The sequence below is a fragment of the Numenius arquata genome, chromosome 4 (genome assembly GCF_964106895.1).
Source record: "Numenius arquata chromosome 4, bNumArq3.hap1.1, whole genome shotgun sequence".
NCBI lineage: Eukaryota > Metazoa > Chordata > Aves > Charadriiformes > Scolopacidae > Numenius > Numenius arquata.
In genome coordinates this window covers 35377837-35403781 of record NC_133579.1, presented here as the reverse complement: position 1 = coordinate 35403781, position 25945 = coordinate 35377837, and the positions used below count along the sequence as shown (strand labels likewise).

Below are 25945 nucleotides of genomic sequence, written 5' to 3'. Positions count from 1 at the left end.
AACTCAGTCATTTGCGAGTATATTTTTCAAGCATTATTCCTGTGGTGAAGACAAATATTTAATGCTTAGAAATAAGCATGTTCGTTTTTTCATGCTGTTTTATGCCTGCTTTGTCTAGCTAGAACACAAGTATCTGTTTAGATGAGAATGGTGGTATTGCTTCATTTAGAAAATATTTGCCAAGACCAGATTTTTAGCTGTGCTTCACACCTGCTCTTTGAGCTGCTCTGCTGCTGCTGCTCTCCAGACACCACTGTTCAGTTACCCAAATCTTTTAGAAAATGTCATAAGAGAGAAAACAGGCAGGGAAAAGAAATCCCTTTGGATCATAAAATATTTCAGATTTAAGTCTTCAATCTTGAGAATTTTGACAGAAACACCTTTTCTGAAAATAGTCTCGAGGCTTGAAAAGCTGAAGTCACTGGGTCGGCTTTGATCAAATGTTCTAGAAACATTTTATCCGCAGCGATCTAAGGATATAAAATCATGGTTTCGGAAGCATTGTTGATTTTATGAAGCAGCTTAATTTTCATCATCCTCTGGCGTCTGCTCTCCTCTCAGTGTTCCAAAGGTGACAATTACCTCTTTATCCCACAGAGGGTGACAACTTTATTGCTGTCTCCCTAGTGTCCTCTGGCACTGTGCTCAGGTCTCCTGTGCTCAGCTTTTTGTCTCCACCTAATTGAGTGGTGTAACTAGGTTGAAACCAGAAGATTTGTGCACAAGCTGCCCTCACCTGGAAGTTTGCTGTTTTGTTTCAGAAGTGAGGTCAGACTTGCAGAGCTAAAAGCTTGTTGGGTTCCTCTCAACTATATCATTTGATAGACTAAATGATATTCCCTTTCTCTGTAAACTTCTGTCTTAGAGGTGATGTTTGGAGGGTGGTAGAGGTTATGAATTACAGCTTGTAGCTCTTCACCGCCTAGCAGCTGCAGAGCCAAGACCCACAGAAAGCCACCTTGCTGCTTTGTGCATGTCAGAGGAGGCATGTCTGTAGCTAAGGAGTCCTGTCTGAGTAAATCAAGCATGTGTAACATGTGGGTAGTGGGCTGTGTGGATTGCCTGATGACACAGAAAGGTTTCTGAAGGGAGCTGGGACTAGCAGAGGGTGTCTCACTCCCTCCGTCCTAGCTCTCTCTGCAAGTACTTGCGTCCTTCCAGGGCTCCTTTGTGCTGGCTCTGGGGCTGGCTCTGGAAAGCAGTTCAGAAACGCCATCTCCCCCGCTTGCCAAAACAATACAAAATAAAATAAACAAACAAAAAAATCACTGAATACATTTTGCTGGTTTAATAATCCACGACAGCTCGCACTGGGGCCTGATGAGTGCCAAGCTACCACCAGGCAGGTGTAGGACTGTGCAGCTAGGAGGAACATGGGAGCACAGTACCTGCCCTTTGGGTGTTAGCAAGCTCCTAGGTTTGCTGTCCTGTGATGTTGCAAACTCCTTGGCTCCTACTTTTATTTGACTTAGTCCAATAAGGACACTATATGATCAGAAGTGCACCTTGATTTCAGCAGATGTCACAGAACTTAAAGGGACAGTTTAAATTATATATTAATTACTCTCTGACAAAAATGCACTGTGTTTTAAATTAGAAATATAACTTCAATTGCCTTAGTTATCCCACTGCTTTTCAGGTATTCCTGCATGCATTTATTTAAATGGTTTACTTTATATTAAATATCTAACTCAAGAACCCCTAGAGTGGCTGAGATAATTTATTTTTGGAAAAAAATACTCATGGTCACTTTTGGCTTGACTGTGTAGGTTCAGGCATTTCAGGGAAAGCCACTGGGGGTAAACACTGTTATACGGTGAGATTACTTGCCTATAGGGGACAGTAGCCCAGATTCCTGGACAGCGAAGTGGAACTGAGGCAGAGCCCTGGAATGTACCAGCCCATTGGAAAATGCTCAGGGAACACAAGTCGTGTGGCATTTAACTGCCTTGCATCCAGCTGTGATGCATGTGTCAATATACTCATGATGTCTTCTCTGATGAAGGGGTGTTTGTGCTATTAATTTAGCTTGAATATGTAATTATGACAATTTAGATCAACAATAAGATACCAAGTCTAAGCTGAGTATATAATACAAATTTGAATAAATAAAAAATTGGTGCCATATGGGGGAAGACTGTTGGAGAAGGAAGCAAGCATGGTCTAGAGCAGACATTTTTTGTAAGTATAGTATTGAAAATCATGGAAATAAATGCTATTTATTTATTTCTATGTTTACTATATTTGAGACACTTTGCATAAGAAAACATACAGTAAATAAAATGATGGTCAAAGTGCAGACCTGGCCCTGACTGAGAGAGCAGTTAAGAGTCTTCTGAACTCTGGTTTTATTGACTGATGAAGAAAGCTAAAGATGTGAATAAAAAAATGTGTTGGCTGTGGATTTCAGTGCCTGGGGAATGAAAGAATTCTAACTTTGGCATGGGCTTACGTCCAGAGCTGAATAATAATACTGTCAGTGATAATGCAAAGAAACTTCTAATAAATACTAGTGCTGCGTAGCTCAGAAAGAGCTTAATGACATGTTCATAATATACCAAAGATAACTACTTTTTATCCACCAGGAAAAGAAATAAAGAATAAAAAACAGCTGCTTCCAAGTTTAGACAAATTACTAACTGCTATAAAGAGAGGGGAAGTCCCATGTTTCTAAAATAAAGCTAATGTTGGCTAATACTTTGTGAATGCAAGTGGGTGATTGTTGTGGACTTCTTATTCTGGCCACAAGTAAAGGACTGATGGATTAAGGGAACAGCAATTCAAGAAAAAAGGTGAAGATTGTACATCCAGGGAGGGTAGAGACTGTCTTTTTAGCAATGAGATGAAATGCAGTTATGCTGTGTAACAAAATACATGTGAATAGGACAAATATCAATGATAGGCTTGTAAAACAGAGCACATAGAAGGTGGCAGTACACAGAAGAAACACAGAGATGTTGTCTTTGTGTATGGCAATTGTGAGACCAACACCATTGAAATGTTTGGTCCAGTTCTGGTTTTTCTCATTTGAAAAGGACATTGAAACACTGTCTATTTTGGGGAAAAAAATAAGCCAAACAATTACAAGAATAAGAGCTGGACTCCGAGATGTATCTGAAAAAAAACCCAAACAATAACAAAGCCACGAAAAAACCCCCAACATAAGCTTCTGTATTTCTGTCATCCAACCTGTCTAACTTGAAATGTGCAACTAGTATTGTTTTCCCTTATGGGATGGTTGTACATTTAGAAAAAATGTGTAAGGTACACTTTTCTAAGGCTGCATTATGAGTTACGCGGCTGCAACGGATCCCAAATAAAGGTCATTGAGATGCTGTGCGCAGCAGTGGCTGTACATACCAGCAGCGACATCCAGAGCTACCACACTGTGCCAGACTGAGCTCATTCAGCTTCTCTTCCACCCTCTGTTCACATCGTTGTCTGTTGGACTTCAAGCCACATACTTTCTGTTTCCTTCCCATCAGCTTTTCAAGGATAATTGCTGATGTGAAGCAGCTCAAAGTTGGGCAGATCACTTATAGAATTGGTATTTACTCTAGTATCACTTTTGCAACCGGTGAAGAAAGATGATTGAAGAAAATAAAATAGGCACTAAGGTAGCGGTTTGGTTTCTGATGGTTTCCATTGGGATGATCTGTGTGTAATGAAGAGGAAAGCTTTGTTGATTAATCATTTTAATGTATAGTGAAATACGTGGTGTAAGCTAAGTTCAAGTAATTCACTTGTGCAGTTGAATTAAATTTTTGTTAAGGACAGAGATCATATTTTATATCTCTTGAAGTAAAATAATTACTTGACTGGGAAATATTGTTTTAATCTGATAATTATGTTCTGCAGAAGTTAGTATTAACATTACTTTTATTATTTTGTTTAAAGCTGTACTTCTCTTCTAGACGATCACTGATCCTTTTGCTAATAAGTATCTAAATATGCCTATGCAATGTCACCAAAACACAATGGAAGATAAAAGAGAATTTTTATTTTTATGTCTGTTTTTATATTCACATAGATTTCATAAGATCTAGATTTTATGGTGGGTCACAGCATAAGCTACAGCCTGTACTAGCACATGTGCTGGAGTATGTGATGAGATAAAAATAAAGGACGAAATAGTACTAAGATTTGCTTTTGTAATGTCAGCACTTAGGGTGTATATTAGGAATATCTATTATTCAAACATCTGCTACTTTAAATAAAGGAAAAAACACTGTTAGTAATTTATGAATCTCAAGTCTAAAGAAGATAACTCTCTAGCTAAATCTTATGGTATGTTACCTCAGTGGCAAAGAAATGACTTGACGTGAGCCATAGAACATCATCAGATTATAACTCAATTCTCATGCCATAAATCAGCACATCATTTCTACAAAACAGGTTTCTGAAACACTTACAGCAATTTCTTACTAGCATTGCTGTAAGTCTATGAAATTAAATACTACAACATTTTATTATATATTTATATAACTTTTTTTACCCTGAAGGTACTTGCCTTATTTTTCATAAAATAGTGGTGAAAGCAATGTGTTACCTTCCTATTCCTGTATTAAGTTAATATTTGTAAAAGTGAAATGAAAGTATTGCTATTTATACAATTTCCCAGTGTTCATGAGGTGTGCTGCTTTCTGCCACGTTGGCAGAACCAAGTACTGCAACAGGAACACTATGTCCATGTCTGCTGGGGTTACCTAAAACCCCAGGAGAAATCTAAGAGTGTTTCCTCACCCAGCACACAGGAATTTCAGAGTCTTGAGGGGTTTAAGGTACTTGAGATGCTGTAGCTACTTGTCACATGTTATTATGAAGCAGCGTGTTCCCGAGGAGCAAAGAATCAAGTGGTCACTGCAGCTGCGGTTGCAGTTTTGATGCCTGCATAATAAATATGTATTGTCATCATCATGGATTGCACTAGAGATTCCTGCTTTGGGGCTTCTTGCTGATTTATTTTTTGTTTTTACCTTTGAAAACAGATTTACTAGTTGGATTACACATGGAATAAATAGCCAGTTTCAATTTCTCAAAAGGTTTTTTTTTGTCCTGTTACTATCTGTATGTGTAAAATACAGACTCTGCAGTTTTTGAACTACACCCAAGACAATGTCAGAAGTCATAAAATAGTGTTAAGAAATTGTTACTCCTTTTAATAACCCATTTGACTTTTTAGCATTTTTCCAGTAAGCTTTAATGGAAGTAAAACACCATGACTGAAAATTTTTCAGATAACAAGGACATTTTCGCGAGTTGCTCTATAACTTTCATCACCATCATCCATATCTTTATTTATCTACTGCTTAGATCAGTATAAGCCACAAATCCTAGCAAAGGGAAGTTGATAAAAACAAGTACTTCTAAATCTATAACTGTATATATTTTTTTAATCCAATTTTTTATATTTATTCAGAGCATTCGACCCGATTTGTGTTTTGTTGATAGTTTCAGAATGTGTCAATGAGGATGTATGTATTTATCTCTAGTCAGCAGATGCATATGGTATATGTCTGTCCTACTGAATGATAAAAATGTGTGTGATTTTACAAGAAGCAATGATAAAATATTGCAAACCAGTAGCACTTGGAATCTAGAAAATTTCATGAGCTGGTATATTATGCTATCAATAATAGATGACAATCATAGATGACTGTGATCATAGATGATAGCAGTGATTCTTGCTGTATGTTTATCTATAAATAGCACTCTAGTAGACTGCAACTTACAGTCCTTAGAAGTTTATATCTGGTAATAAAAGAATAAGAGGAGACAGAGTTAAAGGCAGTAAATTTAAAATCAAATGAAAAAGTAATTTTTCCACACAGTGAAAAATTTAACTATAGAAATCTCCGACACAGGTCACAGAACCAAGAATTTAACAAGGTTAAGACTGGATTGACCACAGATATGTCTGCAATAAGTGATGCTTGCACACCATCAAGTCTTTAATATTTTTTACTATTATTTACTTAAACCAAGTTGGCAAATGCATTATGACTATGTTGAAATGAAGGGATGTTTAATCATACTTCTCCAAACTAGAGGGGATCTGGATGAAGGCTGTTAAGGTGCGCAGGTTGATCTGCCAGCTCATGTTTTACGTTCTCTCCTGGAGCTGTGTTAGCAGCCACTGGGCGAGACTTGGCTCAACTGGATTTCAGTAGGAGCAGGTCCAGTGGCCTTCTGCAGCTGTCGCCAGAATTTCTCTCATTACCAGTGTCAATTTCTCATCTCTCTTTTTGTCACAGCTTGGGTGTTTTGGCTTTTAAGGCTTAGCACAAGGTAGTTTACACTTGTTGAAGGGTGTCTTCTATTTATCAAAGGAAAATAGCGTCTTGTGGCTTGCAGAAAATGTGGGGTGAGCGTGCTGTACTACACACCCATTGTACCTTTCCTTGCAGATTTCAGTAATTCAGATGGTTGCCTTCAATGCAGCCTCTTAGTGACCAAAAAGGTTTATGCAAAAAGGGGCTGGCTTGCACAGGAAAACGTATTGTAGCCTTACATGCTTATTGTTTGATTTCTCTTATCCTGGTGTCTGCTAAAAAAAAGATTAATGGAAATGATAATAATAAACCAAACTGGGGAGGCAGTAAAACAGCAATCTATACTGACAGCACTCAGCGCTCCTCTGCAAGTTCAAAATATTAAAAATACTTCTTAGCATAAATGAGTGAACACCTCTTCTTTCATACTCAATCACAAAATAGCTGAAGTAAGGAAGAAATTTAACAAGATCTTTTCAAAATTTAAATTGGAAAGATGGGATGAAAGATGGGAGTAATTTGCTGGGGATATTTGAAGAGGTTTCAGTATTATGTGACTATTATTTTGAAGAGTAACAACATGAAGCACAACAAAGGGTGGTACTGACTTAAAGGCGTTACATTTAAAAAGAATACTGGGACGTGCATGCTGACGTAGTACAAAACCAAGCAACAAAAGCTACAGATATCCATAATCATTGATATAAGTAGATAATAGAGCCATCCGGAGAACAATATGATGAATGAAATGGAGAACCAAGAACCATTTTCTTGTGTGATCTTTGATAGCTCTTACATAGCCTTGATGAAAACAGTCACACGGTGAAAATCGATTGTTTGCATATCTCTCATCACCTGAGACTCAGTAAGTTACTGGCTTTATCATTGCTCCATTCCCATCTATGAAAAGTGGGTGATAACACTGGTCAACTTTCTAAGGCCATTTGAAATGGATGGAAGAAAGCTTTAAGGAGGTGTTACACAGTTGTTTTAACCTTGGTTGAATCTGCTGTCTTAAAAAGTTTAAACCTTAGTTGGGTAATTTTAACAGTGAATGGAAAATAATTTCAGTGCTAATGAAACTATATTATGAGATATTTATAAATTGGACATATATAAATGGAAATATATAAATATATAAATTATTTATATATTATATATAAATATAATATTTATAAAACTTTTAAGATATTTCTTTATTTTATTTAGGGCCAAGTTGTTTTCAGAAATGGAGAGAGGATGGGAACCATCAAATTTACACAATTCCAAGGTAAGTTGCAGACAATTTAATTTTCATTATAATTATGTATGCAGTTTCAAACTTGTGCATCAGTTGTATTTGTTTCAGGATGTTTTAAATATGTACCATTATTTTGAAAAAAAAAGGCGCTTGGAAGATACAGCAAGGTACTCAGAAAGTTTTGTTACCTGTTTGAAATACTGTGTTTTGAATCCTGCGTGCTCTGAGCTATTCCCAGATATTTCCAAGAATTTTTTCTAGAAGAAAATCCACATACTTACAGAAACTACTGATCTATAAAGCTGTACTGGTCAGCTGAGCATCCACTTCTTAATACAGTTGTTTCTGAAAACTGTACGTGAAGAGGAACTTAGAGAGGCTTTTTACTGTTAAGCTCTTTCAAGTTAGTGTTTGTGCTCTCTGAAGACTCACTTTTGACGTTCTGCAACTGCTTGCTAAAAGTTGCTTCAGGAGTTGGTCCCTAAGCGTGCAGAGGACACACACTGCTGACCCCATCCCTTAGAGGCAACACACTCCACAGTGCGGCTCACCAAGCCTGCTGTCTTCTCTCAGCCTGAGCTGCTCCTGCAGGGAATGGTCTCAGCAGCAGAGACCAGAAATGCAGCCCTGGGGATTTGTCAGGGGTCATCTGCAGCCAGGATGAGGTGCTTGCTTGGGAGAGTTTTCTGCAGAACTGGTGGTCCATAGAAGACATGTTATAGTTGTTTCTACACTTTATAGAATGTGATTCATGTTTTTGTTCCTAGGCTGAGGCTGAGATAAAACTGGAGATGATTACATTTGGATGGTCTTGTGAGAGTAGTAGTGAGAAAGCTGCCAAATCCTTTTCAGACGATGCATGAGAAAGAAGTTTGCACTCCCTTTGTTTTAGGAGATCACTTTAAGCACAATCCTGCTGACCAAGTTACAAAGGCTCATACTTTAAGCAGAAATTGTCTGCTGTATGGGCATTATTATTAATGAACAGCAATGCACTTGAGGGGATCTGTTACTCATTCTAATTTACTGAAGCAATATTCGGGATTGCTCTTGCCTTCACAACTATAACTGATGATACTAACTCATGTTCCCTGAAGCATTCCTACCCACTAAAACTTTGCAGACATCATGTCATGATAATATAATTTAGAAATTCTTGCTCAACACTAAGATAAATATTGATTGCTTCCTCTTTTCCTGCCCCCTTCCTCCCCCCATTTTTTCATACTAGCGGTGTTTACAACCACATGAAAGGATCATGAGAAAATGTCGTAAGAATCATGACAAAATATTATAAGGGGTTTTTACATGGGGTATTTATTCCTCAGAAGTCTGAAGGAGCCCTTATGCATTATGCCTAAGGCAACCGTGTATACCCTGTGCATTAGCCCTTATGCATTATGCCTAAGGCAACTGTGTATAGTCTCTGAGCAAGGAGGAAGTTCGGCGCATTCCCTCTGCGCATTAAGGATGTGATTGGAGATCACGGGGAGGTACGACACGCATCTCCTGAGCTAATCTGGAGGAGCAATGGAAGTCCAGGATGGCTAATTTTATACAGGTTTTTACTTTCAACCGTTCAAATTTGAGTTTCTTTATAAAGATTTCAGTTTCACAGCAGATGCTATTTAACACCAGTGGTTTTACTGTCAGGTGAAGTGCTGTTTGCTCAATAAGAACGCAGGAGACAGGCACCCATTTTGTAATTCCTTGCAATTAGATAATGACAGTTTCAGAATTGATTCAGGCACATACCCGGGTTTTTGATCACCAACCAAAGGTTTCCAATTAACTCACAGGAAAAAGTTTTTTTATAACCCAGGCATCTGAGGGAGAAGTGCAGGAGAAGGGCTGGATTATCTGTCATGAAAACAGTATTCTGTCAACACATCTGAAGCCTGGTCTTATGTGTTGTTTAGTTTCTTACTAATTTTGGAAATGAAAAGAATGTACAAAAATGTACATCCTTGTACATTGTACAATGTATGAGAAATTGAAATAAGGAACAGTATAACAACATAGGTGAAAGTAATCTTTTTTTAACTGCAAGTGATATTCTAACTATTAACAATTTTTTTTTCTGTTTTTTCATTCGTATTGTTTTTATACAAGGCTTTCATGTTTGATACTTGTGGCATAATTGTGGAAATTATTAATTTGTTCAGAAGAATTCTTTATTGGTTAAGTTCCTAATAGTGGAAAGAAGTTAATTAACTCCAGTACTTAAAATGGTAAATGGGCTTTTCCTTTGTAGTTATAGCTGTTAGGTGTTATCAGGCTTGAAACAGATACACAATTCATTCATTTAACTTTTTTTTGTTTAATATAATACAAATCATAATGATTTCTAGGAAAAAAAGACCGCATCAAAGATGTCACGTAAACGCTCTTATGAGATTAATTGTAGTTTTGAGTATAGCATATATTAAATGTATTAGTAGCTTATTATCCAAATATAATAATTGGGAATCATTAGTTTTAGCATTCTGTACCTCAAGAGTAATTTCTTCATCTACACTGGTATATAGTTTAGTTAACAATTTGAATGAAAATGCACAGTTATCAGAAATATTTAAATGCAGAAAAAGATAATGGGTAAATAGGCAATCGTATATCAGAAACAGGATTCCTTGGCCAAAAACACTCTTCCTTATTTGCTGGGGTAGAAAATCAGCTGGGTAGACCCAGGAGCTTCATTTTTTGTTCTTTTCTGGAAACTTTTGTGTTCATGAGACTATCTGCAAACATTTTGGCTATGGAAAAAGCAGACAGCCGTGTCTGCCAGAGGCGAGGGAAAACCAGCCTGTGAGGGTTCAGAGGGTAATTGCAGTATGCCTGACACGCTGTGATGAGATTTTGAATAGCTGGCTTAATTTTGAAGCTAGATATAGTTTTTCCCAAACTCACGCTAGTCATGTCTCTTTTTCAGCTTCTGTGCAGCCCGTTAGTTTTGCAAGTGGTCAAACAGATGGTGCCAGAGATAGCTGTGACCGAACTACTTACTGCTTTATAGATCATGAATACCACCCAGGAATGATTTAGTATGCAGCGGAGAGTACAAAGCACACTTTACAGCATTTTCTTCCCCTACCTTACTGGCAAATAAAGAGCAGTCTGTCAGTCTAGCTCAAATATCCAAGTGATGTTTGAAGCTGGCATCCTTCTGAATGAAGCCATTTTTCCATGGGTGCAATTAAAGGACCATTCTCATTGTCAAACATACAGTTGAAGTAGATGGCCAAAATCTTTTGACTAGTGAGAACTGAAAGAGGGTCCTGGCAACTGTTGTGTGCATATCAAGGAGCAGGGAGGGCGGCAATAAAACTGAGACTGTAGATTGCTGTGATGCAGGAGGCTGCAAGAACAGATACCTACCCGTCCTTCAAAGTGGTTCACTTTGACAGGTCATTTCTGATTAATCCAACTGGAGCATAAAAGGCACCTTGCTTTCAGTCATATTCCTATTTCTGTCAGGTGTTAGAGAAAACCTAAAAGCCTTCTGTGCTAGAATAGATTAAAAAGGAAAATTAGAGCTGAATTGTAAACAAATAGCATTGAAATGTGCATAAATCAGACTTCTTGTAGGTAGGAGCAAAAGTCTGTGGTACTGTCTATTGAGAAAACATGAAGAAAGTGGGTGGTCACCTGCTGTGTCTTTTGGGGAAGAAAAGGTCAAAGAATTAAAGAGTTTCAATTCATATAGCCAGGTGATAGGATAGTAAGTTTGTTGGTGTTGAAGGCTGATCTGGGTACCAAGCAAGAGTGAGAGCATGGCTTGTCCAGTGTAACACCACTGGTCTTAGAAAAGGCATTACTGAATTTCTGCAGTAAAAACCCAAGATACACTTCTGTGAGTGAAATCAACAGAAACAGACAAACAAATGTCTACCCCACACTCAAAAGCAAGCTACATGAGAACCCAAAATTGCTCTCCTGGAGCCTCAGATCTTCTACTTAGTTCTGATTTGTTTGCTGTCCACAACTGCTTCAATGAAGGAGACTTAAGCAATTCTGCAGAATCACCTACAGATACAATAGTTTGTTCTCCAGGGGCACCAATACAACCCTGGAAAAGTTTCCTTCTATTATTCTAAATACAATCCAGCAGACTCTTAACTATGTTTGGTTCTTGCTTTCATAAGGGTTTATATAAATAATAAGACTAATTGCCTTTGTGTATTTTTTTTATGTTTTACATCTGTCCAGTATATAACCCACAGAACCAGTTTGTGTTGTGGATCTTAGGACCCCATGGGAAACTGCCCTTAGGGACAAGGGAGCAGAACAAAGCTGGCAGATCTTTAAGGATGCTCTCCATAGAGCACAAAAGATCTCAATCCCAACATGTAGGAAATTGGGTAAGGAAGGCAAGAAACCATCATGGTTGAGCCGGGACCTGCTGGTCAAACTAAGGGGTAAGATGGGGCTACACAGGAAATGGAAGAAGGGACAGGCAACCTGGGAAGAGTATAGGGATGTTGCCCGGCTGTGTAGGAATGAGGTCAGGGAGGCCAAGGCACAGCTAGAATTGGACTTGGCAAGGGACATAAAGAAAAACAAGAAAGGCTTCTACAGGTACATTAACCAGAAAAGGAAGGTTAAAGAAAATGTACCCTCCCTAAAGAGCAGCAATGGGGAACTTGTATCAATGGAGGAAGAGAAGGCAGAAGTTCTCAATAATTTTTTTGCCTCAGTCTTCACTGGCAACCCCTCTCCTCCTAGCTCTTGTATTGATGGCCCACAAGTTGAGGATCCAGGTGACAAAGTCCATCCCACTATAACTGAAGGCATGGTACGTGATCACCTAAGGAATCTAAAGACATACAAGTCCATGGGACCTGATGAAATCCATCCCAGAGTCCTGAAGGAACTGGCTGATGAAGTTGCAAAACCACTTTCCATGATATTCGAAAAGTCATGGCAGTCAGGTGAAGTCCCTGCAGACTGGAAGAAAGGAAACATCACACCCATTTTTAAAAAGGGAAGAAAGGAGGACCCTGGGAACTACCGACCTGTCAGCCTCACCTCTGTGCCTGGGAAGATCATGGAGCAGATCCTTCTGGACGCCATGCTTGGGCACATGGAGGACAGGGGGATGATTCAGGACAGCCAACATGGCTTTACTAGGGGCAAGTCCTGCCTGACTAACCTAGTGGCCTTCTATGATAAAGTGACTAGGTCAGTAGACAAGGGGCGACCTATGGATGTAATCTACCTGGACTTCTGTAAGGCCTTTGACACAGTTCCTCACAACATTCTACTTGCCAAATTGGAGGGATACGGATTTGATGGGTGGACGGTTCGGTGGATAAGGAATTGGCTGAATGGTCGCACCCAGAGGGTGGTACTCAATGGCTTTAAGTCCAGATGGAGAGCAGTGACTAGTGGTGTCCCTCAAGGGTCCGTCCTGGGACCAGTACTGTTTAACATTTTTATCAAAGACATAGACAGAGGGATTGAGAGCACCATCAGCAAGTTTGCAGATGACACCAAGCTGTGTGGTGTTGTCGATACACCAGAGGGACGGGATGTCATTCAGAGGGACCTGGACAGGCTGGAGAGGTGGGCCCAGATGAACCTCATGAAGTTCAACAAAAGCAAGTGCAGGATTCTGCACCTGGGAAGAAACAATCCTCAGTATAAATACAGACTGGGGGATGAGGTATTAGAAAGCAGCCCTGAGGAAAGGGACTTGGGGGTGCTGATGCACGAGAAGCTGGACATGAGCAGGCAATGTGCTCTCGCAGCCCAGAAGGCCAATCACATCCTGGGCTGCATCAAAAGAAGTGTTGCCAGCAGATCCAGAGAGGTGATTCTGCCACTTTACTCTGCTCTGGTGAGACCTCACCTGGAGTACTGTGTGCAGGTCTGGAGCCCTCAATATAGAAAGGACATGGACCTGATGGAGCGGGTCCAGAGGAGGGCCACCAAAATGATCAGGGGGCTGGAGCACCTCTCCTATGAGGACAGACTGAGGGAGCTGGGGTTGTTTAGCTTGGAGAAAAGGAGGCTCCGGGGAGACCTCATAGCGGCCTTCCAGTACCTGAGGGGGGCCTACAGGAAGGCTGGGGAGGGTCTGTTTACAAAGGCCTGCAGTGACAGGACGAGGGGCAATGGTTTTAAGCTGGAGAAGGGGAGATTTAGATTGGATATTAGGAAAAAATTCTTTACCATGAGGGTGGTGGAACACTGGAACAGGTTGCCCAGGGAGGTGGTTGAGGCCCCTTCCCTTGAGATATTCAAGGTGAAGCTCGACGAGGCCCTGGGCAACCTGGTCTAGTAGGAGGTGTCCCTGCTGACTGCGGGGAGGTCGGACTAGATGACCTTTGGAGGTCCCTTCTGGCCTGGACCAATCTATGAATCTATGAATCTATGAATCTTCTTTCTGTGAATAATGTTGAAGGAATATAATCCAAAAAAAGAGAAGATATTTCGTGACAACTCTGAAAACTCAAAGGTGTAATATCTCTTGTCAGGTATATCTGGAATCTGTGGTGTCAGATACCCAGAATCAGTGGATTCAGATTTCTCTGCTTTTGCAGCATATTTACAAAGTGAGGATAAATTCTCCTTATAAATATTTTCAGATTAAGATTAAGGAATACCTTTGAATAGTCAGATCTGAATTTAGGGGAAAAGTAAATAAAGAAGTACAGAGTTTTGTTGGCTGAGCAGAATTTGGATAGTGAACAATAACTAATCACTAGTGTCATGTAATGAACAATAAAGATGTAAAACAAACTGCGTGCTGTTTATCCTGGGCAGCTGAATTCTTTTGGAAAAGATCACTCAGTCATTAAAGACTATAATTTTGCATGCAAAAAAGGGAATTAATTAAGGAGTCAAGAAAGCTTACTTCTGACACATCCTAACTGGAGTGCTTGACTGCAATCATAAGAATGTGTGTTTAGTAGACTTCTTGGTGTACCGTATCCATTCCATTTTATCTGCATGTGAGTAATGTAGTTAGACTGTGGCCGCTCATATCTTAGTGACCACTGTTTTTTTTAACTTAATGATCAGTTCATCCTGTTGAATGAAGTCTAATACACAGTACCCATGGTGGTGTGGTGGGTTGACCCTGGCTGGATGCCAGGTGCCCACCAAAGCCACTGTACCACTCTGTCTTCTCAGCAGGACAGGGGAGAGAAAATATAATGAATGAGCTCTGGAGTCCTCAGCACAGGAAGGACATGGACCTGTTGGAATGAGTCCAACGGAGGGCCACGAAGATGGTCAGAGAGATGGAGCAGCTTTCCTAGGAGGACAGGCTGAGGGAGCTGGGGTTGTTCAGCCTGAAGGAGAGAAGGCTCCAGGGAGACCTTATCGCAACCTTCCAGTACCTAAAGGGGGGCCTACAGGAGAGATGGGAAAGAACTCTTTATCAGGGAGTGTAGCAGTAGGATGAGGAGTAGTGGTTTTAAATTGAAAGAGGGGAGATTTAGATTAGATATCAGAAAGAAATTCTTCCCTGTGAGGGTGGTGAGACACTGGAACAGGTTGCCCAGAGAAGCTGTGAATGCCCTGTCCGTGGAGGTGTTTAAGGCCAGGCTGGATGGGGCTTTGAGCAACCTGCTCTAGTGGGAGGTGTCCCTGCCCATGGCAGGGGGGTTGGAACTAGATGATCTTTAAGGTCCCTTCCAACTCTAACCATTCTATGATTCTATGAAATTGCCCTAAATATTAGTTTTCTACATGCTATCAGATGTTTCAATACCAGTTCATCCTGATAGCTTGATCTGTGGTGTACAAAAACCCAATGGTGTTTTTTTTTCTCATAGCTTGTCATTTAGAATGCTGATTCAACAAATATTTTAGACGTTGCATTTCAGTCACACTAACTCTGTGGCTTTCCACTTCCCTCTTTTGTTTACACTGACATTTTCTTAAGCAATTTGGGATAGTATCATCTATATGAAACTACAGGGTGTCCACAAAACTGATTTAGAGTTCCATTTCAAAGAAAAGAATGGCCTCCTAATATGGAGAGATATACCAAGTAGAGTCCTGAAAGGATGTGCCTTAAATTTGCCATCACTGATTATTGTCATTGCTGATTAAGAAGATGAACTAGAATGTGTAATTATCAAATGTACAGTGGTCTCTGAGGGGGCCAACAAGCACAAGAGGGACTAGCCAAGGATTCAAAAAGATATTAACAAATTGAATAAGTAATCAGGAAAAAACAGAATGCAGTTTATTTAGGTCAAATTCTTGGTGCTACACTGGGAATAAACTGCTCTACAAATACAAAATGGGGAACAATTCACCAGGCTGTAGTTACACATAAAAGGAAAGAGGGGTTACAGTGGGTTACAGGCTGAACATGAATAAGCAAATACATGAAGAGGTAAGAAAAGAAAAATTTTGTACTGAGTTGGATAGATAATAGTATCCTATTAATCTATCCAATGCCAAAAGGCTACAGATAACTGCTGTGTCCAGTACTGATTTAAGGAAAATGTGTAAAGATGAAAGAAGATTAAAAATGTACCTCATTACTAAAAGCAAAAGATCTAGGCTGCTTAGAGAAGATGGTTGAAATACATGACAATTGTAGCTGAAACATTTGCTTGTCCTGCCCTCATTGGTAAGAAGTAAGGGATTTAAATAGTAACAGTGGAGATTTGAGCCAAATATTAGGAAAAACTTTCTAATGAAAAGGGTATTTAAACTCTGGAAGGTGCATAAAATTACTACTTCTGGAAGTTTTGAAGAACAATTTGAATAGAGCTCTGAAGTGGTGTAGATGTATTCCTTGTGCCTTGAGACAAACAGATGACTTTATTACATCTAGAGGTCTCTGCTAGGCCAGCTGTATTTAATCTTGAGCTATTGCTCCTCTACAGTGTCTGTTACGTGATTCTGACACTCTATTTACAAGTACTCATCCACTGTATGCTACTTTGTTGTCCGTTTGTTGTCTTTCTTTGAATTGTTTATAGTAAGAGACATAGGATAAGCCTGAAACCCTAGACTGGTGGTTAGGTTATTTGTAAGGATGAAACATAGATTTAGCTGCTTTTCCAAGTTTCCATCAGTTCTGTGTTCTGGGTTTTGTTTTTTTTCTTCTAAATCTGATTTATTATTTGAATGTAAAATGCTTAAGTAATCTTTGGGGCTTGGATCCCTCATGCAAGTGAGGATCATTACTAGTAGATTATAGTGTCAGACCCTCTCGCCCTTTGTCTTCTGGTGTATCAGTCTTGATTTTTTTCCTGTGTTGTACAAGATTTTTAGCAGGGCAAGTAGTGAAAGTCCCATTTGCTAACCTTCAGTCAACTGGGACCTCCCCAGTTAGCTAATGTGATGTTAGCAAATATGATGTCCGCCTACAAGAAGGGCCTGAAGGACTATCTGGGGAACTACAGGCCTGTCAGTCTGACCTTGGTGCCACGGAAGGTTATGGAGCAGATCATCTTGCCATCATGCGGCACATGCAGGACAACCAGGTGATCAGGCCCAGTCAGCATGGGTTTATGAAAGGCAGGTCCTGCTTGACTAACCTGGTCTCCTTCTATGACAAGGTGACCCACTTAGTGGGTAAGGAAAAGGCTGTGGATATTCTTTATATTGTTTACTTGGACTTTAGTAAAGCCTTTGACACCATTTCCCACAGCATTCTCCTGGAGAAACCAGTTGCTCATGGTTTGGATGGCATATGCTTTGCTGGGTGGCTGCATGGCTGGGCCCAAAGAGTTGTGGTGAATAGAGTTAAATCCAGTTGGTGGCCACTCACAAGTGGTATTCTCCAGGGCTCAGTGTTGGGGTGTTCTGTTTAATATCTTTACCAATGATCTGGGCTAGGAGATCGAGTGCACCCTCAGTAAGTTTGCAGACAACACCACGTTGGGCAGGAGTGTGGATCTGCCTGAGGATAGGAAGGCTCTACAGAGGGATCTGAACAGGCTGGATCGATGGGCTGAGGCCAATGGGATGAGGTTCAATAAGGCCAAGTGCCGGGTCCTGCACTTGGGTCACAACAACCCCATGCAGTGCTACAGGCTTGGGGAAGAGTGGCTGGAGAGCTGCTCAGAGGAAAAGAACCTGGGGGTGTTGGTCGGACAGCCAGCAGCGTACCCAGGTGGCCAAGGAGGCCAATAGCATTCTGGCTTGTATTAGAAATAGGGTGGCCAGCAGGACTAGGGAAGTGATGGTACCTCTGTACTTGGCACTGGTGAGGCCGCACCTCAAGTACTGTGTTCAGTTTTGGGCCCCTCACTACAAGAAAGACACTGAGGTGCAGGAGCGTGTTCAGAGAATGGCAACAGAGCTGGTGAGGGGTCTCGAGAACAAGTCTTATGAAGAGTGCCTGTGGGAACTGGGATTGTTTAGCCTGGGGGGAGACCTTATCACAGTCTACAACTACCTGAAAGGAGGTTGTAGAGAGTTGGGGGTCAGTCTCTTCTTCGAAGTAAAAGGTGATAGGACAAGAGGAAAGAGCCTCAAGTTGTTCCAGGAAGGTTTAGGATGGATATTAGGAAAAAATTCTCCACTGAAAGGGTTATCAAACATTGGAACAGGCTACCCAAGGAAGTGGTGGAGTCACCATCCATGGGGGTTTTTAAAAGACGGGTAGATGTGGTGTTGAGGGACATAGTTTATTGGTAACTTGGCAGTGTTAGGTTAACAGTTGGACTTGATGATCTTAAAGCACTTTTTCAACCTAAACAATTCTGTGATTCTATAATTCTAATTAATTAGTACCAACCACTATATATGTATACTTGATATTATTTTTCTCTTGTGTGTTACTCTGGAACTTACTAGTGCTGAATGTCACCTGTCATTTTTTTTTCAGTTTCTCAGGCATCTTTATACCACTCCTCTGTCAGATGAAAACATAAAGGAGATTATATTTTTATATATGTTTATTGCTGGTTTCCCCTTTTATTGTGAGATTATTTTGAACACATTTCCTGTTCAATTTCTCTTTTTGTTCCATACTTACTAGCAGAAGTGTTTTCCCCTGAGCCTGTTATTCCTCTTGTAATCTATTCTATTGGTATTTACTAGTAGTTGGGGCTTTTGTTTGTTTTGTCTTGTTTTTATGAATAAACATGGTATAATGTATTGAGATTCAGGTACCTAAGTTGTGACCATGTACTGTCACACTGGAGAAGGGACAGATAAGAGCTACAAAAATTGTCTGGGGTCATAGGGAATTACTTACAAAGAAAGATTAACAGGATTAAGTGTGTGGAGTTGCTAGAGTCGCCTCATTTGGAACAAGTCATTTTGTGTGGATATAAATTGCAAGGCCAGGGAGGATGCACTGAAAGGGTACGCTGATTCTGCAGCTGCTGGTCATCATGGCAGCTTATTTTGTTTTACCTGAACAAGCTTTAAACCGGCCAACTGGGATGCTGCTAGCAGAGTAGCAACAGTAACGTGGAGCTGACTGTAAACTGGAAATCTGCCCAGGAGCAAAATAAACGTTTCGGTAGGTAACCTTTCCTTTGGGAGCACAGCTATGGGAGACCACAGCTTTGCAGCTCTCAGCATTCAAGCTGGCTAGTTTAAGACTCGCTGGGTACTTTGGTGCCACCCAGAGTTTCAATAAGCCAGACAGAGTCGCTGGGAAGAATTGGATTCATTATTTTCCCCCAAGCATGAGAGGCAGGCACGTGTGAGGAGCAGGGGAGACCTACTTATCACTGTGTCCATGCCTGTGTTTTATAGAGCAGTTCATCCCTTGAGAGATGGTTTGGACTGTGCAAATAATTATTACTGGGACAAGCACACACGGTATAGAAATAGCTGTAGTTTTTATAGGATTCCACTTCAGTTCATCCAGCATACTCTGAGGCACAAAGTGTTCCATTTTGTGCAAAACTGTCTTAGGGCTGTCTTAAATACCAAGGAAAAGGACTAAGTTTAAAAAGTAACAGCAAAGAAAAAATTTGGAAAGCAACAGAAAAGGATTTTACAATAATTAAAAGTTTGAAGTATCCAACTCCAGAAAGTTAACAGAAATTAGTACCTTCCTAAAGAAATTGCACGTGGGAAGGACCTGAAAGAGTTGTCAGCTGTCTCCTTCAGAGCTCTCCTACTTTTACTGCAACTTAAAAAACATATTTTTTTTGCAGTCAGTATTCAGAATCCTAGCTCTACTAGAGTTCACTTGTTCAGCTGTATCATTTCAGGGGGTATACAGTTTTCTCCACCCAGTCCTCCTCACCTTTTGAAGAGAGGCAGAGTCTCTCTCCAGGGCTGTGGAGCCACCCCGACCTGTGGCGCTCTGCAGAGCTGTGTGCTGGCAAGTCTCTCCCCTCAGCATCTCGGAGACACCCTTTCTTTCTGGAAGGAGTTGTAGTACAGTTTATACCGGGGGATAAATAGAGCCAAAAGACTTACAAGAAATCCATCAGATTCTGGTATATATTAGAGGAAAATACTTCATTTGACGTAATTGATAGAGAATGTGGTCTATTGCAGTGACACCATCTTCAACCTGTAGTTCAAATGAGATACATGAAATAGAACAACTTTAATTCTTAATGCATGGAAGAGATGAAGTTTATCTAGGTCACTAAAAGGACATAGATTTATTACTTGACATTACAGGATTTGAACAGACAAAACCAGAATATTGTTTAGTAGTACCATGCCAGCATGGAAAGGTTTGTGTAGCTGTAGGCTGCAGATATCAAGAGAAGGTTATAACACCTGATAGATCTCTAAGTCAATGGAATTTTATAACAAAGAATATTTGACAAAAATTTCCTTTAGAGAACTACTTCTGGGATGGTAGGCAATATTATCACAGTTTTATGAAAAAGTAAAGATGGCAGGCAGACCTGTCATAGATAAGGGACATGAACAAGGAACACTTTCTAAAAAACAGTGAAAATGCGTTTGTTCACTGTGTAGGTGATCGAAGGCAGTTGTGAATCCTATGCTGCAGAATTCACACAGGCATTGGTACTAAATTTTGGAGAGCACAGGAACATACTAATCCAGGTTTTACTGCCTTATTAATGGTACAAAAAGATTAAATTTCTCTTCAAATTTACTTGTCCCCTGTTTTGTATCCTAATCATAGTTTTGTTTTGTTCTGCCATTACAAGTGTTAATTTAATTTCAAGTCATAGCTGATCATGCAGTCATTGTATTGGCACCTTGCTTTCTAAGCTGACATTTCAGTTTCTGTAAAAACAGTCTGTGTCAATACATCATCACTGGAATCTAGTTCAGAAATTAGAAAATTCTGATTCTGTAGACATGATAATAGAAAATGAGCAGATGTTATAGATTTAGGAGGAGAAAAACTTTTGAATTTTGTTTCTAAATGTCTAAGTAGCACTCTACATCAGCACAGGTGTAATTTTCTGACTTGAATCACAGTATTTAAAATAACTATATTAAATTTGCTATACTTCTGTGATAAGCATATCTCTCTTTATTTTGCAGTGAATCTTTCTGACTTGAAAAAGAATTTATCACCACACCTTTCAAAAGAAATGAAGTGGGCATGTCACTTCAGGAAATAGTAGCTTTCCATTTCTTAATTCTCAGTGGCAGTATAGACCCTTTGTAGTCACATAAGCTGACTGAGACCAAGCTCGTTTTTCAGAGTTCCCTCTTGCAAACTCAGGGAGTCAAAAAAACCCCAGATATTTAGAACTTAGGCAAAACATATTTAGAAAGCCTACTATGGACTCTAATGTCCCCTTGCCCCTAGAACAAATGGACTCAGTCATAGTCTTCTTACTCTTGAGTTATGGGTTCAAAAATTAAAACCAAAGGGAGTACGTGAGTGTGGACTGTTGAGAAAAATGATGCTTACAATTCCATTCATCTTTGTACTTGTTATCTTCATATAGAGTACATGTATAATTTTTACCTTAGATGATTATGGAGGACAAGGGATGAATTCTTCATAAGTAAATTATTTCATTAGATAGATCTAATACATCTACCTGTAAAGAACTGATTTCACTGCAGATGATATAGTAGTGATTTAGTTCAAACTACTGCCAGAATGAAAAATGCGTCAAATTAATACTGTACATGTAAGAAACAGGGTCAGGCACAGGAATAGGGAGCTGTCATTTGTACATGAAACTAAGTGCTATTTTATATGATCTCTAACTACTGACACAAAGACGTTTGATACCTTGCTGTGTCCTCACTAAATTCCTCCCCCCCTTTTTTTTAACCTCTATGCCATGGACACATTTTTCCTCTTTGAGCTACTTTCTGCGTATCCAATTCAGAGCTATCCGAGCCATGCTTGACCTTGACAGGCTGTGTACTGTCTTTGCTGGTTAATCCCTTGTGTAGAAGCATATATGTATTATCAATTTCCTTTTATTTTACCAGATCTGGGAGTTCCTTGGTCTCACCAGGTGGTCTCAGAAGCCCCACTTGACATGAGAAGTACTGGCACAGCCTCCCTGCCAGTGGCTGGGCCATTGCAAACCTTCTTGGGGCTACCGATAAGGGCTAGTTTGAAGGAGGAAGAAAAGAACAGTATCTCACCGAAAGGGCATCCCCTAAAGTGCTCCTTCATAGCTGCACACCATCTTCTGGACTGAGCAGGCTGGATACCTTGTCTGTGGGAAACACATATTCCCATCTATCATAAAGTCATGGTGAATCCTTGCTTCAAGTAAAAGTATGGTCTAGGTCCCAAATTAGTAATACAGATTCCCTTTCCAGCCATTTTGAAATGTCAGGTTATTTATAAACCTGGTGAAGCAAATAGCTCCACGTTCTGCCCTGAACGGTGTTAAAATGGAGAGCTGACTATGCCAGGGGAAGCAGATTCTTGTGCTCCTCAACCTGCATATTGGAAAGAATGAGGTGGCTTTCACATAGAGAGGCCCAAATCCTTGAGCAATCATTTTGACTCTCTTGCAAGACTGCTTGTACCACGTAGGTTATAGGATGAAGCCACAGAGAGTTCAGTGGATTTCAGAGATGTTGCACGTTCGTAAAAGCTAGCAACTCCAACAGGCTCTTGAGTACGAAGTGTGTCCTCCTTGCATTTAGAAGAGAAAATATGGAGAGGCTCCCTGGACGGGGTAAGGGGAGCTAAGCCTTCATCTCATTCTGGCCCTTCAAAAGGTCAGTGCAGAAAGTGTTATAACACAAAGTGATTTTAACCTGACTTTGCTAATGTGACATTTGGAGCATGGTTGTGGCAGTCTGATGTGACAGCAGGCGAATGTTGTGTTGTGTTAGTAAATGGCAAGGGCCTGATAAAAAGGAGGAAGTTGTTCACATAGTTAGTCTGTGCTTCCCCCCTCCAAAGAGAAAGACTATGAAAAGCCCCTGAAGTGTGAATCACAAAGGTCAGTAAATACATGAAGGGCTTGCTGAATACAGAGAAGGGAGCAAAATTTTTAAAAAATCATTCATGAATTTTCACACCCAGAAAATGTTAAGTTGGATTTAAGTTTGCAGTTGTAGCTATAGATCATCAAAAGCTTTTTAACTGCTCATATCCAGGTTTGATAGATTCATCTGACAATCTAACTGATAACCTGCAGCCAAATGCTAGATTATTGCCTACGTGTTACAGGTTCATTTTTCAGCACTGTATTTTTTCAGAACTATTTTAATCACTGAAAGCCTTCCAAGACTCAGGCAGCTTGAGGCCATCTGATGATGTACTGTGATGGCTAAAATCACTAGTACACATAACTCATACTGTGAGTTGGCTCTGGAATCAGTGGGGTTTACGGAAGCATGAGTTCTGGGAAGGGCTCTGGGCTCACAAGTCATAAATACATATACATGTGCCCCATGGATGTAGAGTGCCCTACTGATGGCATGGACCAGCATGTAAGTAGAATATTCCGTCCCTCCTGTGGTCTTATGCTTCTATTTCCCTTATTGATTTACATTTCAATAATTTTTTTAACCAAAGGTCAGTTATTTTTTTTAACCCTCTGTGGTCTATCTACATGTATGGAAAACACTGATTAAATGTAAGAAATATAAAAGATAAAATGTTAGGGGGAAACAGAACTGAGTGATAAGACTTGCATTTCTAAATCACTTAGGCATTTTGAAAATGCTACCCAAAATGCATTCTCCCCAGGTGGAGCAGATCTGAAACCTCACAGTTTTGTAAGATGAAGTAGTCACAGAAATGCATTTCCCTCAGCTTTGTAGCTGAATACTTGAGCATCTAAGAAGTTCTCCAAGCCTTTTTCCCCTTAGACATTTGTAGTGATTGACAAAGGAGATCTTGCCAGAATAATTGTAATGTTTCTTGCTCTTTTACTGCCTTAAAAAAGAAAAATGGTCTAGGTAGAAGCATTGCAAAGTTCCTCAGCTCTGCCTTGTGGAATTCTGTGTTAAGGCATTCCTAGCATGAGATCCTAAAAAGAATAAAAGTTTATCTTAAATGATCTGTCAGGTTCAATTTATTTGCGGTAATTGGCCTGGGGCTCTCCCATTTAGCAAAACCTTGGCTGCTCTTGCACAGACAGAGAAGTTGGAAGAAAAGACTTTTTTTGCTACCTATGGGATGCACCCATACAAAGCAATTCAGCTAGCATCCCTGGCAGAACTTTGTATCCCATTGGATCGTGGACAGATGTACTGGAAGAATAACTTGACCCTTCACAATCTGCATATGTACCTCCTTGTGTTGGGCAGCAGACACTAGCAGAAATGCGCACTGCCCCTTTCATGACAGATTTGAGGAATTCCATGCAGCCTCCTTCCCTCAAACAGCACTGCTATAGCCAGGCATGGGCTCCAGGGGGAAGGTGGACTCATCCTAGGAACTGCTGCCAACCAGGGACTCTTGGCATCCATTAAAATTATGCTTGTTCGAATCCCAGAATTTGCAGTGCTTTTCCTGAGCTCCAGATAACAAGCTGTGGATGCAAAGGATGGTGAAAGAAGAGATGATTTCTGTCTAGTCTGCTATCACTATCTGTTGCTTTGTGCTTTCACCAACGCACTAATATATAAACCAAAAGAACAGGTGTAAAAGTGGCTTGGCAGTATCCTTCATTACAATATAATTGATTTCATGACTGCCTGTAATTTACACTTATTCAAACAATATTCATTCCAGATGGCATTTATATTCTCATAATTTTGGATAAATATAGGGTGAAATATTATTAAATGCTATATTTAAGACTAGGTGTATTCCATTTGATTGCTTTCCTTTCATCTTCTTGGCTTTGCAACTATTATTAAAAACAAGCAAAAGAGGGGGAGATGGGAGTAAGGGAGTGAAATGTGACATTTGCATGCCATAACTCAAGCACTTGAAAGTCAGGAATTACAGGATCAAAGGTAAAAAGCTCACAAATACTTTTTTTCCTTCTATTCTTAAATATAAAATGACTAATGCTAAAAATCTCTAGCAATTTAAAAGTTACAAGCAGCTGAGGTAAGCTCATTTCAAGGTCCAGGTAAAGAAACTGGAATACTCTATGCTGACAGACCCAATTTTAACTGGGTGAAAGATTAGGTCATAGAGTAGCTTTTAGTCACTTTGCATTAAGAAAGTGAAATTCTGACCCTGTTTTACATTGCTCAGGATGGAGGTGGAAACACAGAGTTGAAATGTTTCATAATGTTACTCTAATTCAGTCAAATGGTTTGCCACTTAGCATTTACAACTAGTTTCTTGACTAATATAGTAACAGGAAGCTCGCACAAGGTGGCCAGAAAACAAATACAAACTACAGGGTTCTCTGAATCTCCTGTCTGTCAATCCTTTTGTATTCATCTTTGCCACTATCCTCCCAGAGCAGAGGACTGCTAGAAAACTAGATCTTGAAAACTAGGTTCAATTGTTCCTTTGGTAAAAATTCTAGGAACTTTACTATTGATTAAATTTTGTATAAAAATAGTGTTGTAGATATACTGTTGCCTCAGAGCCGGAATAAGCAACATACAGTACGACCTCTCTGTCACCATCATGTATGTATTTTCCAGTCTCTGTAGAAGGCCAGTAGCAATCAGTCCCTGAAATATTGGTAAACTCCTTTGTGCTTTGACTAGAATATTCTCCTGTGTATTCCCTTTTCTCAGATGATATGGGTTTGCTGGCAATTTTCCTCATCTGATATTTGTGAATTGCTGTTCAAGAAGTTGCCACTGATTATCTAAACAAAAAGATGTGAGTGCCTCAGAAAGGTCTAAAACAGGAGGAAAACTTCCTGTCTTGTATATGTGGTAGGTTTCCTTTCCTATGCTACAATTCAGCTGCCGTTTTTAAGGATAGGATTTTCACCTCTAGTCCGTAATTATGAGGCTAGATAAAGATGTAACAGAATATTTAGATGAAACATCAGCAAAATCATTGGGTAACTCTATGTAACAGTCAGGCAGTAGAACAAGCTGCCAGGAAGGTTATGCCATCCATATTTCATTTTTCAGAACAGGCTAGCCTTTTTTTCTAATAAAAATGATGTTAGATAATTAATCCTATTGGGGTGGCCAAGGACAAACA

The 25945-nt window shown here is 39.9% G+C and overlaps 1 protein-coding gene across 1 annotated transcript in view; it reads left to right on the top strand.

Annotated features, from left to right (window-relative positions):
* GABBR2 (gamma-aminobutyric acid type B receptor subunit 2) overlaps nucleotides 1–25945 on the top strand; it is a 486116-nt gene that overhangs the window by 267719 nt on the left and 192452 nt on the right. Inside the window, exon 9 of the mRNA XM_074146426.1 lies at nucleotides 7482–7542. Coding sequence (XP_074002527.1) covers nucleotides 7482–7542 — 61 coding nt within the window. The remainder of the gene's footprint in view (nucleotides 1–7481; nucleotides 7543–25945) is intronic.